Source organism: Crocodylus porosus, unplaced genomic scaffold (assembly GCF_001723895.1).
Source record: "Crocodylus porosus isolate Cpor-Errol unplaced genomic scaffold, CroPor_comp1, whole genome shotgun sequence".
Taxonomy (NCBI): Eukaryota; Metazoa; Chordata; order Crocodylia; family Crocodylidae; genus Crocodylus; species Crocodylus porosus.
This window is the reverse complement of record NW_017728931.1, coordinates 9,630,457-9,643,884: the sequence shown is the minus strand read 5'-3', so window position 1 is coordinate 9,643,884 and position 13,428 is coordinate 9,630,457. Positions and strand designations below refer to the sequence as shown.

General features: G+C 45.7%; 1 protein-coding gene across 3 annotated transcripts in view; it reads right to left on the bottom strand.

Annotated features, from left to right (window-relative positions):
- TSPAN9 (tetraspanin 9) overlaps nucleotides 1–13,428 on the bottom strand; it is a 203,463-nt gene that overhangs the window by 136,171 nt on the left and 53,864 nt on the right. For 2 of the 3 annotated variants that reach the window (XM_019544185.1, XM_019544183.1), the window contains exon 2: nucleotides 448–527. In XM_019544185.1, the coding sequence (XP_019399730.1) occupies nucleotides 448–510 (63 nt within the window). In that variant the 5' untranslated portion in view covers nucleotides 511–527. Of the gene's footprint in view, nucleotides 1–447; nucleotides 811–13,428 lie in introns of those variants that run through there. The other variant, XM_019544182.1, reaches the window with a different exon arrangement.

Sequence of the window (13,428 nt, the reverse complement as noted above, 5' to 3'; positions counted from 1 at the left end):
AGGAAAAGTAGGTTATGATTAACGGAGACAACCAGAATGCACTCCATGTATAAATTAACCTGCAGCTTAATGCAGCATGAGGTATTACTACAGAATGTAAAAAAAACTAGTGAACTAATTTGGATCATTTTAAATGGTCCATAGGCTCTACCCTGCTTTAAATTATCCTGTTCAAACCACATGAAAAATCAAACACTCTGAGTTTAATAACCTGTAGTCAAAGTGCAGTAACTGGGAGGCAAAAGATCTGTCAGAAGCATGTACCTATTCCCATTAGGCACAAATTTAGCACTGTGAATATTTCATGCAGGTATGAGAGGAAGCTGGGAGGGAGGAAGGAAGAGAACAAGAGAAAACTTACTGTAGTGCTTCAAAGATGCACTAGGCATACAATGCAGTAGTACAGAGTACTCTTAAAAAAAAGAAGCAATCAAAAGCAGTACTCACCCAAAATATTAAATTGAAAAGGAACATCATGTATTTCAAACAACACAGGCAGCCTCTTGCCATGTTGCACTTCTTAAATTCTAAAAGGAAAACAAAGGATAGATCCAGGTAAAAGACCACATATTTGCTGCCTTTGGGTGCACTGTACTTGTCACTTTTTGCACCAGTCCCAGTTCCGGCCCCAGCGTGGCTCTGTGTGCGTGATCCAGCAGTACCATAGAAAGCTCCAGCAGTGAAACCGCTACCAAACTGCCTCCCTGAGGTAGAAGGTTTAGCAAAGTCTGAGTCCTTGCTATCCAAAGATGGACTCCGGTGAATTGAAGAATCCTCGCTACTTGACTTCTCCATGATCTCTCTTTTCACAGTTGTCAGATTTAATGTCTAGCATCTCTCGACATTAAATGCAGTGCTTCATGAACTCCACAGTAGTAGCAGGCTGATGTTTGTTTTTTTATCTTGGTAAACAAATCAGATAACCACCATGGAATTTATTGTAATATTCCTTGCATTGCTTCTGCTTTATTATTATTATTTATACCAAAGTAAGCTATGCTATAGGTCTCTGTAGCTTGAATTTATACATTAGCATCCCATGCAGGAACGTTTTCATGACGTCTTGGCAAATCTGTCAGGCATAACTTAGCTTTTATTTAAAAGATCCATAAACTCTGCCTCTCTACCCTCAGTCCACAGTTCCCTGACCTATAGGCAGCAGATGGTCCTTGTATCCATTTCCAAAAAGCTCCTACAGCGCACCTGGGAGACTTCCTCAGCCTGAGCACTTTGCTTGCTCTCTCAGCTTCCCTCTCTGCCTCTCTCTGACTGCTTCTCACATACTGCTGTCTTTTTTTTTTTTTACCCGTTTGCAGTATCTCATTCAGTAATCAGCTATTGGAGCTCACTGTCTGTGTTGCGCTGCTGTTGATGTGAAATCATCAGCAACTGCAACCACTGGGCATTTCCCACAGAAATCCCTGACCTAACTATCAAGTAATAAATCCACCCTCTTAATAACTCCTCCCCTCTCCTTTGCATGCAGCCAATTAGAAAATGCTTTTTCCAAAGGCACACCTCCATGACACAGTATCTTGAATAGGATTAGAACTACTCTTGTACAAGTGCACAAGGCAAAATGTCTTTAAATGTAAAGTACTGTTTAGCTGGTTATGAGCTACAACCATGAGGTAATGATACCCTTTAATGTAATAAAAGGCTCTAAAAGTATGAATTAGATATATGAAAGTTAAAAAACCCTGGTAAAATTAACTGTAACTATATACTTTTACATTTTTTGCAGCTTAAACAAATGCCATGGGACAAGCAACTGGAACCAGCTACAGCTTGGGCACATTTCTGTTATACATGCACATGGTATGACGCCATCAATGGTGATATAATTAACCATAACAAGAAACACAGAGCTGCTGTCTTCTACAGGGTAATCAATCAACTCTAAATCTCCTGAACGTTAGAGTATCCGAGCCTGCAGTATGTGCACACTATTTAACTGGTATGTTAGAGATTACTTTTGCATACAGTATTCTCCCTGGCATCCTACATTATTGGTAACCAGAAACACTGACCTGAAAGTTGTATCCCCTTTCTACAGAACGACACTTTCCAGGGAGAGTGTAGTGCCTCATCTACGAACAGTACTGTAGCAAGGGCAGTACCAGCAGTGCACTGGCACTGGAAGCCCTCATATGGGGCAGGCCAAATCAAACAGAAGTAATGTTTTGTCACAGATAGTAGACCTGCATATATAATTTTAAAAAGCCAGAAAATAGAGATTTTTACGATACAAGATATTATATTAATGTGACCTACAGACATGCCATTTGTGCTGGGGTAAAAAGCCGCTCTCCTGGCACAAAAAGTAGTGTATACAGATGTTCAAGGTTTTTTTAGCGGAAGAAAAATAGCTCTTCTGCACGAAATTAGATCAGTCACTTGCAAGGAAGATCTTCTTCCCAATCTAATTTGAATGCCTGTATGCTCCTCCAGGGAGAGAGCAACAGCCAGTATCCCATGGTCCTTTGCTTTCCTTCTCCATGCACTAGCTCCCTGACAGTCTGCCCCTAGAGACCCTGCCCCCTTACCCACCAAGAGGGGAAGCATTAACCCAAGCCAGGAACTGATCCCGAGCCCTGGGAGGGTTCCCACCATGTGAAAACAGCTCCTGCCTGGTGCTCTTCTCCAGTTTCTGGAGGACTGCAATAGGAGCCTGGTGCAGGGTTGGAGCCCTCTGTAGCCCTGGAAGGGTTCCAGTCCCAGGAAAACTCCCCTCCCTTCACTAATCCCACAGATCAGCTGATTTGCAGATTGGCCACAGGAACCATGCTTCTGCAGCAAAGACCCTTCCCCAGATCCCTGGGAAGGTTCCTCTTCTGGGAGAGGGGCCCTCGCCTGCTTCACTCCTTCCATTCCACTGGGGAAGTGGAACAATTATCCTATGGTTGCAAGGCCCTGCAGCTGCAAAACAGCTGTCTCCCACCTCCTGCCCACCACCTCCAGCATACCTCCCAGTGAAACTGGAGACATCTAGGGGACTAAAGACAGTTATGTCCCAGCTGCAAGGCTACTGTTGTGGGAGATTTCTGAGGATCAGGAATTGGTCTGGGGAGGCTGTACACAAGCCCAGTTCCTGGGCTCCGGTCCAGGAGCAAGGTCCAGGGAAGCTCTCCCTGTCCTATTCAGGGCCCTGCAGGCTTCAAATACTGGTGTGCCACCCTCCTGGGTGGCTCATGCAATGTTTTAAAAGCTGGGGAGCTGGGACACAGAGGTGAAGAAGCTAGCCTCAGCCCCACTTCCCCTTCCCTCAAGCTTTAAATCACCCCGTATGCAGCCCATCTGGACTGCACACAAGGGCTAGGGACAGAAGTTACACATAAATCGGTTTAAGTGATCAGAAACTTGTTTAAACTTGTAATGGAATATGGCTAGAGACATTCAAAAAGCTAGAGCCTGAATTGATTCAATCTTTGCAGGTTAGTCTAACCTGACTCAATTGAACCAATTTGCAAGTGAACAGACATTCATGAAATGCAGGTACATGCTTGCAGGGGCTCAGGACAGGAGCCGGGGGGCGCTAGAGCAGCCCATGGCTGCAGGGAAGCTGTGCTGAGCGGGGCATGGCCAGCCCTGGCAGTAGCTTGGAGTGAACTGCCCAGGGAGGGAGTTTAATTCCCCCCTCCCTGTCCCACTGCCATGGACCTAGGCACTCCCACCTCACTACTGCAGCAGCAGGGTCAGGATGTGGCCAAATGGCAGACAGCATGGCCCATGAGGCAGGGAGCACAGGGAGAGGGGTTATTCCCCCCCCCACTTCCCCCACTGCCCCCAGGGAACCGCAGCTGGGGTCTGCCCACCCCAACTGCTGCTGTTCGTTCCCTTTGTGGGGCCGAGAACCGGGATAAGCCCCCTTCTGCCCCCTCCACCAGATGCCAGAAGGAGGAGGAATAATCCCCTCCCTGGTGCCCACCGGAGTGGTGAGGGGGCAGAACCTTGATGGGGCAGCAGCCCCTGTCCTGGTGTCCAGGGAGCGCAAACCTCTTTCCAGCGAGGGTGCCATGAGCAGGCGTCAGAACCCCTGAAGCAGCGAGGGGGGAGCGACCCTGATGGGCACTGCAGCCTCTGTCATGGTGTCCCAGAGTGCAAGCCCCTTCCCAGCGGTTGGGCTGGGCTGCGCTGCAGGCAGGGAAAGCTGCTGCAGACTGCACATGGGGGGTTTGGGGAACTATGGCCCCCTCTGAGCCCCAGTGCCACCACCTGCCCCACACAGTCCATGGCAGCTCTGACCCCTACTCACAGTCCCCCTGTTGGGAAGTGGCTTGCACTCTCCAGACACCGGGACGGGCTGCTGCCCCATCAGGGCCCTGCCCCTGTGTCACTTCAGTGGAAGGGGCGGGGTGTGGGTAGACACCGGCCGGCAAGGCCCCTTAGGCAGGAAGCAGGGAAGGGGTTTATTCCCCGCTCCATCCAGTGTCTGGCAGAGGGGGCAGGAGGGGACTTATCCTGCCACCTGGCCCTGTGCAGGGAGCGAGAGGTGGTGGTGGTTGGGGCTGCCAGACCCCACTGAGGTCCTCTTGGGGCAGAGGGGGAAATAACCCCCCTAACCGCCCCCCCCCCGCCTAAAGGGGCCATGCCGGCCAGCATCTGCCCACGTCCCCACCACTGCAGCAGAAAGCTGGGAGTGCCCAGCAGACCCCAGCTCAGGGAATTCAACCCCCTCCCTGGCCAATTCAATCCAGGCCTCCACCCAGGGCTAGCCACGTCCCCACTGCTGGAGCACCCAGTGGACACATGCAGGTTGTGCTGGTGGGACAGGGGAGGAGGGAGAGGGGGAAATAAACCTCTTACCTGCTTTCTTCTGGGGCCAGGGTCCATCCCTGCTCCAGCTAGGGAGCAGAGTGGTGGGGCCAGCCCTGCTCCACTGCAGCAGAGAGCCCAGCCTAGAGAGCATACCGGGATGCGTGGGGACTCTGGTTTAAACTTAAACCAGCAAGGGGTCTGGGACAGAAGTTGCATAAACCAGTTTGAGCTCAATCAGTTAAGTCTATTACTACATTCAGCCAGGTTTATCTCAAACCAGTTTTGACCATTTCGAAACTGGTTTATGTGCTCTGAACTTATGCTCTGTTACAGGCTTAAACCAGTTTCTGATCAGTTAAACTAGTTTATGTCTAATGTCTGTCCTTAGCCTAGAAGTTCAGTGAACATAAACCAGTTTCAAAATGGCTGAAACTGGTTTAAGATAAATCTGGTTGAATGTAGTGTCAGACTTAACTGATTTAGGCCAAACCAGTTTATGAAACTTTTTTATCCAGACCGCTGCCTGGTTCAAGTTAAATCAGAGTCCCCCAGCATCCCAGTATGCTGTACAGCCCTAGGCTGGGCTGTGCTGTCTGCTCCAGAGAGCAAGGCTGGCCCCACCTCTCTTGCACCCTAGCTGGAGCAATGAGGGCTGGTTTACTGCACCCCACAGATAAACCCCAGCTGGGGCCTGGGGCCAGGGAAAAAGGTTAAACTTCTCTTCTCCCAAGTACAGAGCTGCCCTGCCCTGCTTAACTTATTGCTAGCTACAACTGTGGACTACAAATCCAGAGGCACCTGAAAGCAGGAAGAGGAAGTGATGAGAAACCCTGCAGAGTCCTGCTACTGTGATTGTGGACTTCAAATCCCAGATACCTTGAGGACAGCAGGAAGAGGAAGCAGACACACAGCCCATGCTGGCTACGTGCCAGAGAGCAGTGCTCTAGTGCCCCCCAGCTTCTGGCTTGAGCCACTGCAGGCATGTGGCTGTATTTCCTGAATCAGAAGTGAATGTCTGTTCATTTGCTTATTGGTTTAATCTTTGCAGCTAAGACTAACCTGCAATGACTGAATCAGTTCAGCCTCAGGCTTTTTGACTTGCCTGTACTTAGCCAAGGCAATTTAAAACCCAGGGGCTGCCTATTGACAGCCTGCCTCCTTCTCAAGTAAGGGAGAGGACAAAGTATCAAATTATAGACTCCCTTAACAGCAGGAGTGGCCCAGGAACCAGCCCTCTAGCTCCTTAAGGATAGAGAGCTCCCCTGTGTAGCTTTCCAGGAGGAGAGTGGAATTCACATATGCTCCAGCTCCTGGGCTATTTTTCTACTGAGGAGAATTTCTGAGAAATTCTTACCTGTACAAATGAACATCTGTATGCAGCCTAAATTAATTACCCTCTGCACACAAACAAGTATCTTATTGAATTTATTTTCTAAATGTATCATTATGCTGACAATTAGCAAACCTGGCTTGTGACTGCCTGACACAGTCTGAGTGAATTCACACTGCTCATTTCATTCAACCCCAGGTATATTCATCCAAAACTGAGCATTCACCAGCATCCTCTGCTTGATTAGGCATCTTGTCCTGGGATACAATTTTGTTGTATTAGTTGTGTGTGTGTGTACATGCACACACATGCATTGTTAATGCATCGTATGTAAGTATATATTTATTATTTATATACTTTAAACAATATATGTTTATATATAGTTAGCGTGTGTTTGTGTGTGTGGGGGGGGTATTTGTTATCTGTTCATTTTGTTATATAGCATCATGTAAGGGGCACTCTGCACATGACCTGCATGGGGCACTAGACTGCCTGGCTACAGCTCTCTGACTGCAAAATGCATGGAATACAGAGATCAAGACCTCCTTTCCCATGGATACAGTGCAGGTATTTCCAAGTTATCAGAAAAACCTGCACTAAATACCCTTCCCACCATCCCCCAGGGAACATGTGGTGGGGAGTGGGGAAGGGCATGGGGCTTAGGGATTATAAGAACACAAACAATTGCATAAAGGAACAGGATAAAGAAAAAAATGCAAAAGTATATTCGACACGGTATTCAGGGCATATCTACACCAGCTCAGTACCATGCCATGGAGCACCAGAGTAAAGCATGCTGTGCTTCCTCCAAGCATACCACGCCTCTCTAAATGGAGGCAAGGTAGCCACCCTACCATGACAATGGCCAAAGCAAGCAGCTGTCCCTCAAGAGAATTCAGGGGAGGTTATTAACCTGTCCACAGTGCCCCAATAACCAGCTACATTACTTCCGTTTGGGGAAGAATCATGTACAGAGCAGGCACAGCGTGCCTCACTGCAGCACTTGCTGGTGCAGTGCTGAGGAGCCCTAGGAGCTATTACACTTGCCTGGTGAAGTATTCAAGTCAAAATGTACAAAATTTAGACCCTTTCATGTGCCCTTCCAAGGCACTGAGGAATTATGTAATCACATGCATTTTTTTTCAACTTGAACACAAACACCCAGCAAGCCCCCATTATATTTTTGTGCGCTAACTCAGGTAAGGTCGTCGAGTTACATATCTTCACGGGCAAACCCTATCTATGACAAATTCCGTTTTCTGCAAAGCAGGGGTCAACTACCTTTCGAAATGGCGGGCTAGGACTTGTGACCTAGATGCCATTGAGAGCTGCATATCCCCTTCACAGTGTTTCAGCCCCCCTGCTCTGTGCTGAGGGCTGGTCTCCCACATCCCCCTAATGAAGCCTCTGCTTGCCACTGCTGCTGAAAAATCTGGTCAGTGCCAATGGAGAACAGCAAATTCAGTACTGAGTGTGAGCAGAGGTGTAAGGGACATGAGAAACCAACCTTCAGTAGTGCAGAGAAGGGCTGGAGCAGCACCAGCGTCTGGAGAATGCAGCCCCTTTAAGGGGCTGGTGCACATGGTGCCACATGTATCCGAATCCCCCTCATCTCCACACAGACCAGGCCAGATCCAGCCCACAAGCAATAGCTTTCTGATTGTAAAGCACAGTTAATTATTTTGCCATGAAATCTGCGCTATGGAGAACAAAATCTCTCCCAGTCTCTTTCTCTCTTCTTTGAGCAGTGCTTCAGTACTGAACAGACCCAGCCCTATAATCAAGCACTTCTACTCACATATGTCATCCCCAGGCTACTTGTGGGAGGAACATTACTCAGGTGTGTGAACCCTGACAGGCTAAGACCCCAGTTTATCAGAAATGGTCTAGGCACTGGCTTAAGAATGTGGATGGAGAAGATGATTACTACACAGTAAACACGCAGTGGACACATGATAAACCGTTCCATTACACAGGAAATTATGAAAACCCAAAGTAAAATTACCCCTTGAAAATGTGCAGTAAGTTAGCACTATGTGGAACATATTGTAATGTTCATATCTTTAGTCAGTTTGTGCTCAGTGCCACCCTTGGATCAAGCCCCCTTCCCCCCAACCACCTGGTGGGCCAGGCACTACAATAATACCAATTGTTTAACTGGTTTGGGAGAATAGGTCATGTGTCCAATCCTCAGTGTGGAGCAAGTTTGCTATAGAGCAAAATTCAGGATAAATTACTACATACTGTGTTTACTCAAATCTAAAATGAGGTTTTTCCCTCTTAACAACTGGGGGAGCTTTGTCATAGATCTGAGTACTGGCCTGGGGCATGTGGCTGTTGTGGCCCTGGCTCCAGAGAGCAGCTGTCTGCCCGCCCCAGGTCAGGGTGGCTTATGTGGCAGGGGAAGAGGTAAATGGTAGGGAGAGTGCAGGGGAGACTCTGCAGCTCCAGCGCTAGCCCTAATTTTGGCCCCAGTGCAGCTAGACCCAGAGCTGCCACCACTGCTTCTTCCTGACTGAGCTAGGCTAGGGCTATTCCTGACTGCCCCAGAGCAGGGGCCAGAGCCACCTAAGAAGGTAAGCAAGATGGGGGAGCAAGTGCCCCGGGGGGGAGATGGCAGGGGGAACAGGTGTTGGAGTGAGGCAGGCAGCACAGGGGTAGGCACAGGCATGGTGGGGAAGAAATGGGAGGAGGGAGGCACAGGAGACAGACAGTGGAGACAAAAGGCAGGAGTCTGGCCACCTGCTTCCCTGATGCTGTTTTCCCCACCACCGTGGTTGGGGGGCACAAATTTAAGATAACCCTCCAATAATTAGATTGTACACATGGACAATTCTAACAAATTATAACTGATTTATAATTTTTACCATGTATAAAATCTTATTATTGCAGGGTGTCCTAAATTCAAAGTCATCTTGAAGTTTAGTAAATATAGTAGTAATCATGTCCACATTAAGATGCTGAATGACTAGTATATTTGAAAATCAGACAGGCATCTAAAATTGAGTTCAAAACCTTGATGAAGTTCCTATTTTAAAAATCTTGGCCAAGATGCCCTCAAAAAGTTGTAATATTTATACACTGGATTGTAAGCGATTGCTTTAAGATATTTTTCACTGTGCTGAAGTGCAGAAATATGCCCTTCTACCCTATAGAGCTGAAAATTAACATATCTAAATGCCTAGTTTAGACTGATTTTTCTCCATAAAGTGGTATAAAAATGAAGGTTCTTTCATAAGGACCAAATACTAAATTACACTGTAAATCAATAACATTTACAGTGAATGCATATAATTTTTTATATTGAAGAACCACAACTGTTGACATCTTCAGCAAAACTAAATTTATGCTATATACTTGCAAACAATTTGCAATCCATTGCCATATGCTGTCTGCCTCTGTTTCTCTCCCTGTAGGAAAATAATCATTTATGCATACCCTCCCTGAAATTCAGACACTGAGAGTATGTCTACAAGTGCAATTAATGTGCAGAAAGTTTACTGTGCTGTAAGCTTTCCCTGGGAGTCTACACATGTGCCTCTCCAAAGCAAATTTGTTCCCAATAGGAGCAGTTTAGAGCAGGGCGATTCCTGCCTGCCCTGCTCTGCTCCCATATAGCAGTCAGAGGGAGCTCTAGGCTCCACCAGGTGCCTGCCCCAGGTTGGCATGGGGCACTGGGGTCAAGCCTGGACTCAGGGGGGGCTGTCCTCCCAGCCCCATGCCATGATCAGGACCCTTTCCTACCCCCCCCACCCCTTTTCCTATAGCTGTTTCCCAGCCCTTTGCCCTGATGAGCTGATTGGGGCAGGGGGCTGGGAAACAGCTGCAAGGGGGGAACAATTCTCCTGGGCTGACGGGAAGCAACTTGCTCCTAGTCACCTGTCTATATGAAAGCAGTAGCTAATGCACAGTTACTCTACTATCTGTATTGACAGGCAGTAGAAAACTGAGCATTAGCCTAATTTACTGTGTGCTAGCTGTTGTGCATGGTTAAACGGTGACACTTTACTGCGCAGAGGATTAGTCTACTGTGCAGTAAAGCAACTTGTGTACACACACAGTGAAAAGGTTGTATATGTGTTTAAAAATTGTTCCATTCCTTGGATTTTTTACAACTACATATATTTAAAAAGTAATATGATATATGTATCATAATGGGGGAAATATTTCTACTGGTCTTCATTTTTTTTTAGTTTGATTCTACAACTTACCAATGTTAGGTCAAGTTGACACTATCCCTATGAAAAATCTGGAGTTTTTTTTTATAAAGAGAGATTCCCATTAACATTTCCATTGAAATTAACTTAAAATTTGTCACTGGTTAGACATTGGCCACAGGCAATTGGCAATACAAGTTGTATTTGGAAGCTGTGTTCCACTGAACTGATAGTTCAGTGAACAATCACTGCTTCCTGACTTTCTTAGACATATTGTTATTGCTCACAACAGGGCTACCCAACTCTTAAGACCCAAGTGTACAAGTCTCCTGCTGCCTAGTCTGACTGGCCTGATCTTTTGCTCCTCCACTGCAGTATAACTCTGAAACATATCAATTTATAAATGTTTTTCTTTATACCAAGGGCATAAAAAGCCTTCCTCCGTGGGGATTCCAGTATTTGCCTTATGTGTGATTGTTTTTTTCCTTCTGTCATAATCCATCCTTCCTTAGAATGTCATACATTTATGTAGCACTATTAGCAATCTCAGCCTTTCAAAACAAATTAGTCAGGAGTATAACAATCATAATATCAAATTTAAAAGAATTAATTTGACTTCTGGTTTATAAGCCTTTAAAGTTCAAGTTTTCAATTTTTTCCCCACAGCAAAAGCAGGATTTTTTTTCCCCTGAAATATGTACCTAATTGCATGACTTAAGGATGTGGGGCTTTAAGCAAGCATCAAATATTGCAAGGCTTGCTAAAAAATAACCACAAAAATTAACCCTCATGCAGTAATCCACAATTAGGAGTGTAAAGAAAAGGGTAGACAATACATTGTGGGTTGTTTCTTCTAAAGCTTTAGGAAGGAACAGAAGAAACCTACACCACAGATCCCAAAAGTAAGAGAAGCTTGGAAATAAAAACATGTATTCAAAAGCTTGTCCAAGTCTATCCCAACTATGCAACTGGTCTAATTAAAAGCTATCACCCACAAAAATCCTTAACTCTTTCATATTTCCTGAATTATTATGGCTACAATATCACTCAAACACTACCAAAAAAAAAAACAATTTAAGAAACAACCTATCTTTATCCTTTGAAACCATAAATGCTTGCAAACCTGTACCTTCACAGAGCCCTGCTGAAAACAGTGATGGAGTGGGCCCTAATGGTCATCCTCAAATGCTGGTGTGGGCTAAGCCCCTCAGTAAGCATATCAGTTCTTTCAGGCATGAAATGTCCTTCCTCTAGCCGCTAATCGTGTTGTGCCTGAAAGCTTCTCTAACATTCCCAACTGTATAGTTGGCCCAATAAAAGATGTTAACAAATCCAGCTTCTTGCCTATTCTCTAGACCATCAGAGCTACTACAACATTACTCTTAACTTCCAAGAGGCAGATGGGGTAATTCAGTACCAACCTCATCACAAATAACATGTGTTGTTTGTTTGTTTGTTTGTTTTTAATATAAATTCTGGCATCTCCCTTAAAATGGGAACCAGCCAACTTGGCTTTGCAGGATGTGCCAGAAAGCAAAGCTTTGTGCTGTCATGCCATACCCACTGTCACTCCGCTTTGCTGCACTGTGAAGATGAGTGGAACTTGGGAAGAAGTATTTCAGAATATTATTTTATACCATAGAGAATTAAAAGGATCCTTTCTCAGCTGTGCTACATTAATTTTTTTTTAAAGACCCTTTTTCTGAATAGTTTTAGGCCAGCTCCAGTCCCAACCTTGTGCGTGACTGAGCGACTGAAGAAACATCACAGACATACATTGGCATGGTCAAAGGAAAGAAACAGCCCAAGAAGACTTGAAAACAAACAGAAGTAAGCCCAGATTTAAGCTGATTTTGTACCTCATGCCCCACCTGCCCCTTGCTATTTAAGGCATTTGACTCAGGAAAATATATTTAGTTCATTTTTGTTCAAGTCTTCCCAAGATGCTCTTGAAATCTCATCAAAAGCATTTGAAAAAATTCATGACAGGTATAAAAACGTAGTAAAGGCATAGGAAAATCACCCCCTAAGTGATCTCTGGCAAACCCAGAAGCATTTTATTTCTTTACTACTTACTATAGGCAAAAGGTTTTTTTTACATGTGGGTCCAAAAAGAGTTAGTTGCCTGGATCTGTATTCAGATAAAGGCCCTAAATAAGAAACCTAGTTTTCAGGAAGGCAAAGTATTCAAATATTCCCAGTGAAGCCAGTGATAATGAAGCACTTGCAGTTCCCATTGAAAATAATGCCACATTAACAACCTGACTTTCTAAGAACCTGAGTTGGAAAAGTTTGGCCTGAGGCTGAAAAGTTGCTGAGCTGCCTCACCCCCAGCTGAGTGCAACGGGAGACAAAGGCTCCCAGGGCCCCTTGGGATCAGGCCTGGAACAGCTGCCTAGTTCCAGTTTGCTTAAATCCATTTTGAACCTGCAGCCACATAGCAGCACTGGGAACTTAACATGATTTGTTCCTGCTGGAACGCCAACTTTATGTTTGCATGGCTCAATTAATAAATTATACACAACTGTTTGTTTATCCTGACAAATTTGTCCCCTGTTACACCAGCTGGCTTTTTAAAAACATACTGCGTGCTCACTGGCCATTGCCCTTAATTCTGCGGCTAAGTGAGACTTAATTGGAAAATGCTGCAGCAAGGCCATTTAGCAGTACCTAGGGCTGCCCATGCTTATTGGTGTGACCTTTGCGGGGGGACGGGGGGAGAGAAGACCATGCGTTTTATTCCATTGCAGCTTCTCCTCTGTTGAGTAATTAAGACATAGAAAACATTCAAAATCCTGTTCTGCACTTCATTAATCTTTGATAGAGGTTTTTACACAATCATAGCGTTCAGCTGCTGAGAGGTTTTTGACACAAAACATCCATTTCAAGCTTCCATGCAAAGGTCTGGTGAAGTAAAAGAAAAGGGACATATTCAAGGCTCCATTCGGCTCTCAAATGGCTTAGGCTAATCCCACAGGGTAAGGGTCAGCAACCTGACAAAACAGATGAACACTCAATGCTACAGCTATTTTAGGGGACACACAGGAAAAGTTTCATAGATTTCACAGACATTAGGGCTGGAAGGGACCTTGGAAGATCATCGAGTCCAGTCCCCCACCCAAAGGGCAGGAAGTCAGCTGGGGTCATAGGATCCCAGCAAGATAAGCATCCAATTTGCTCTTG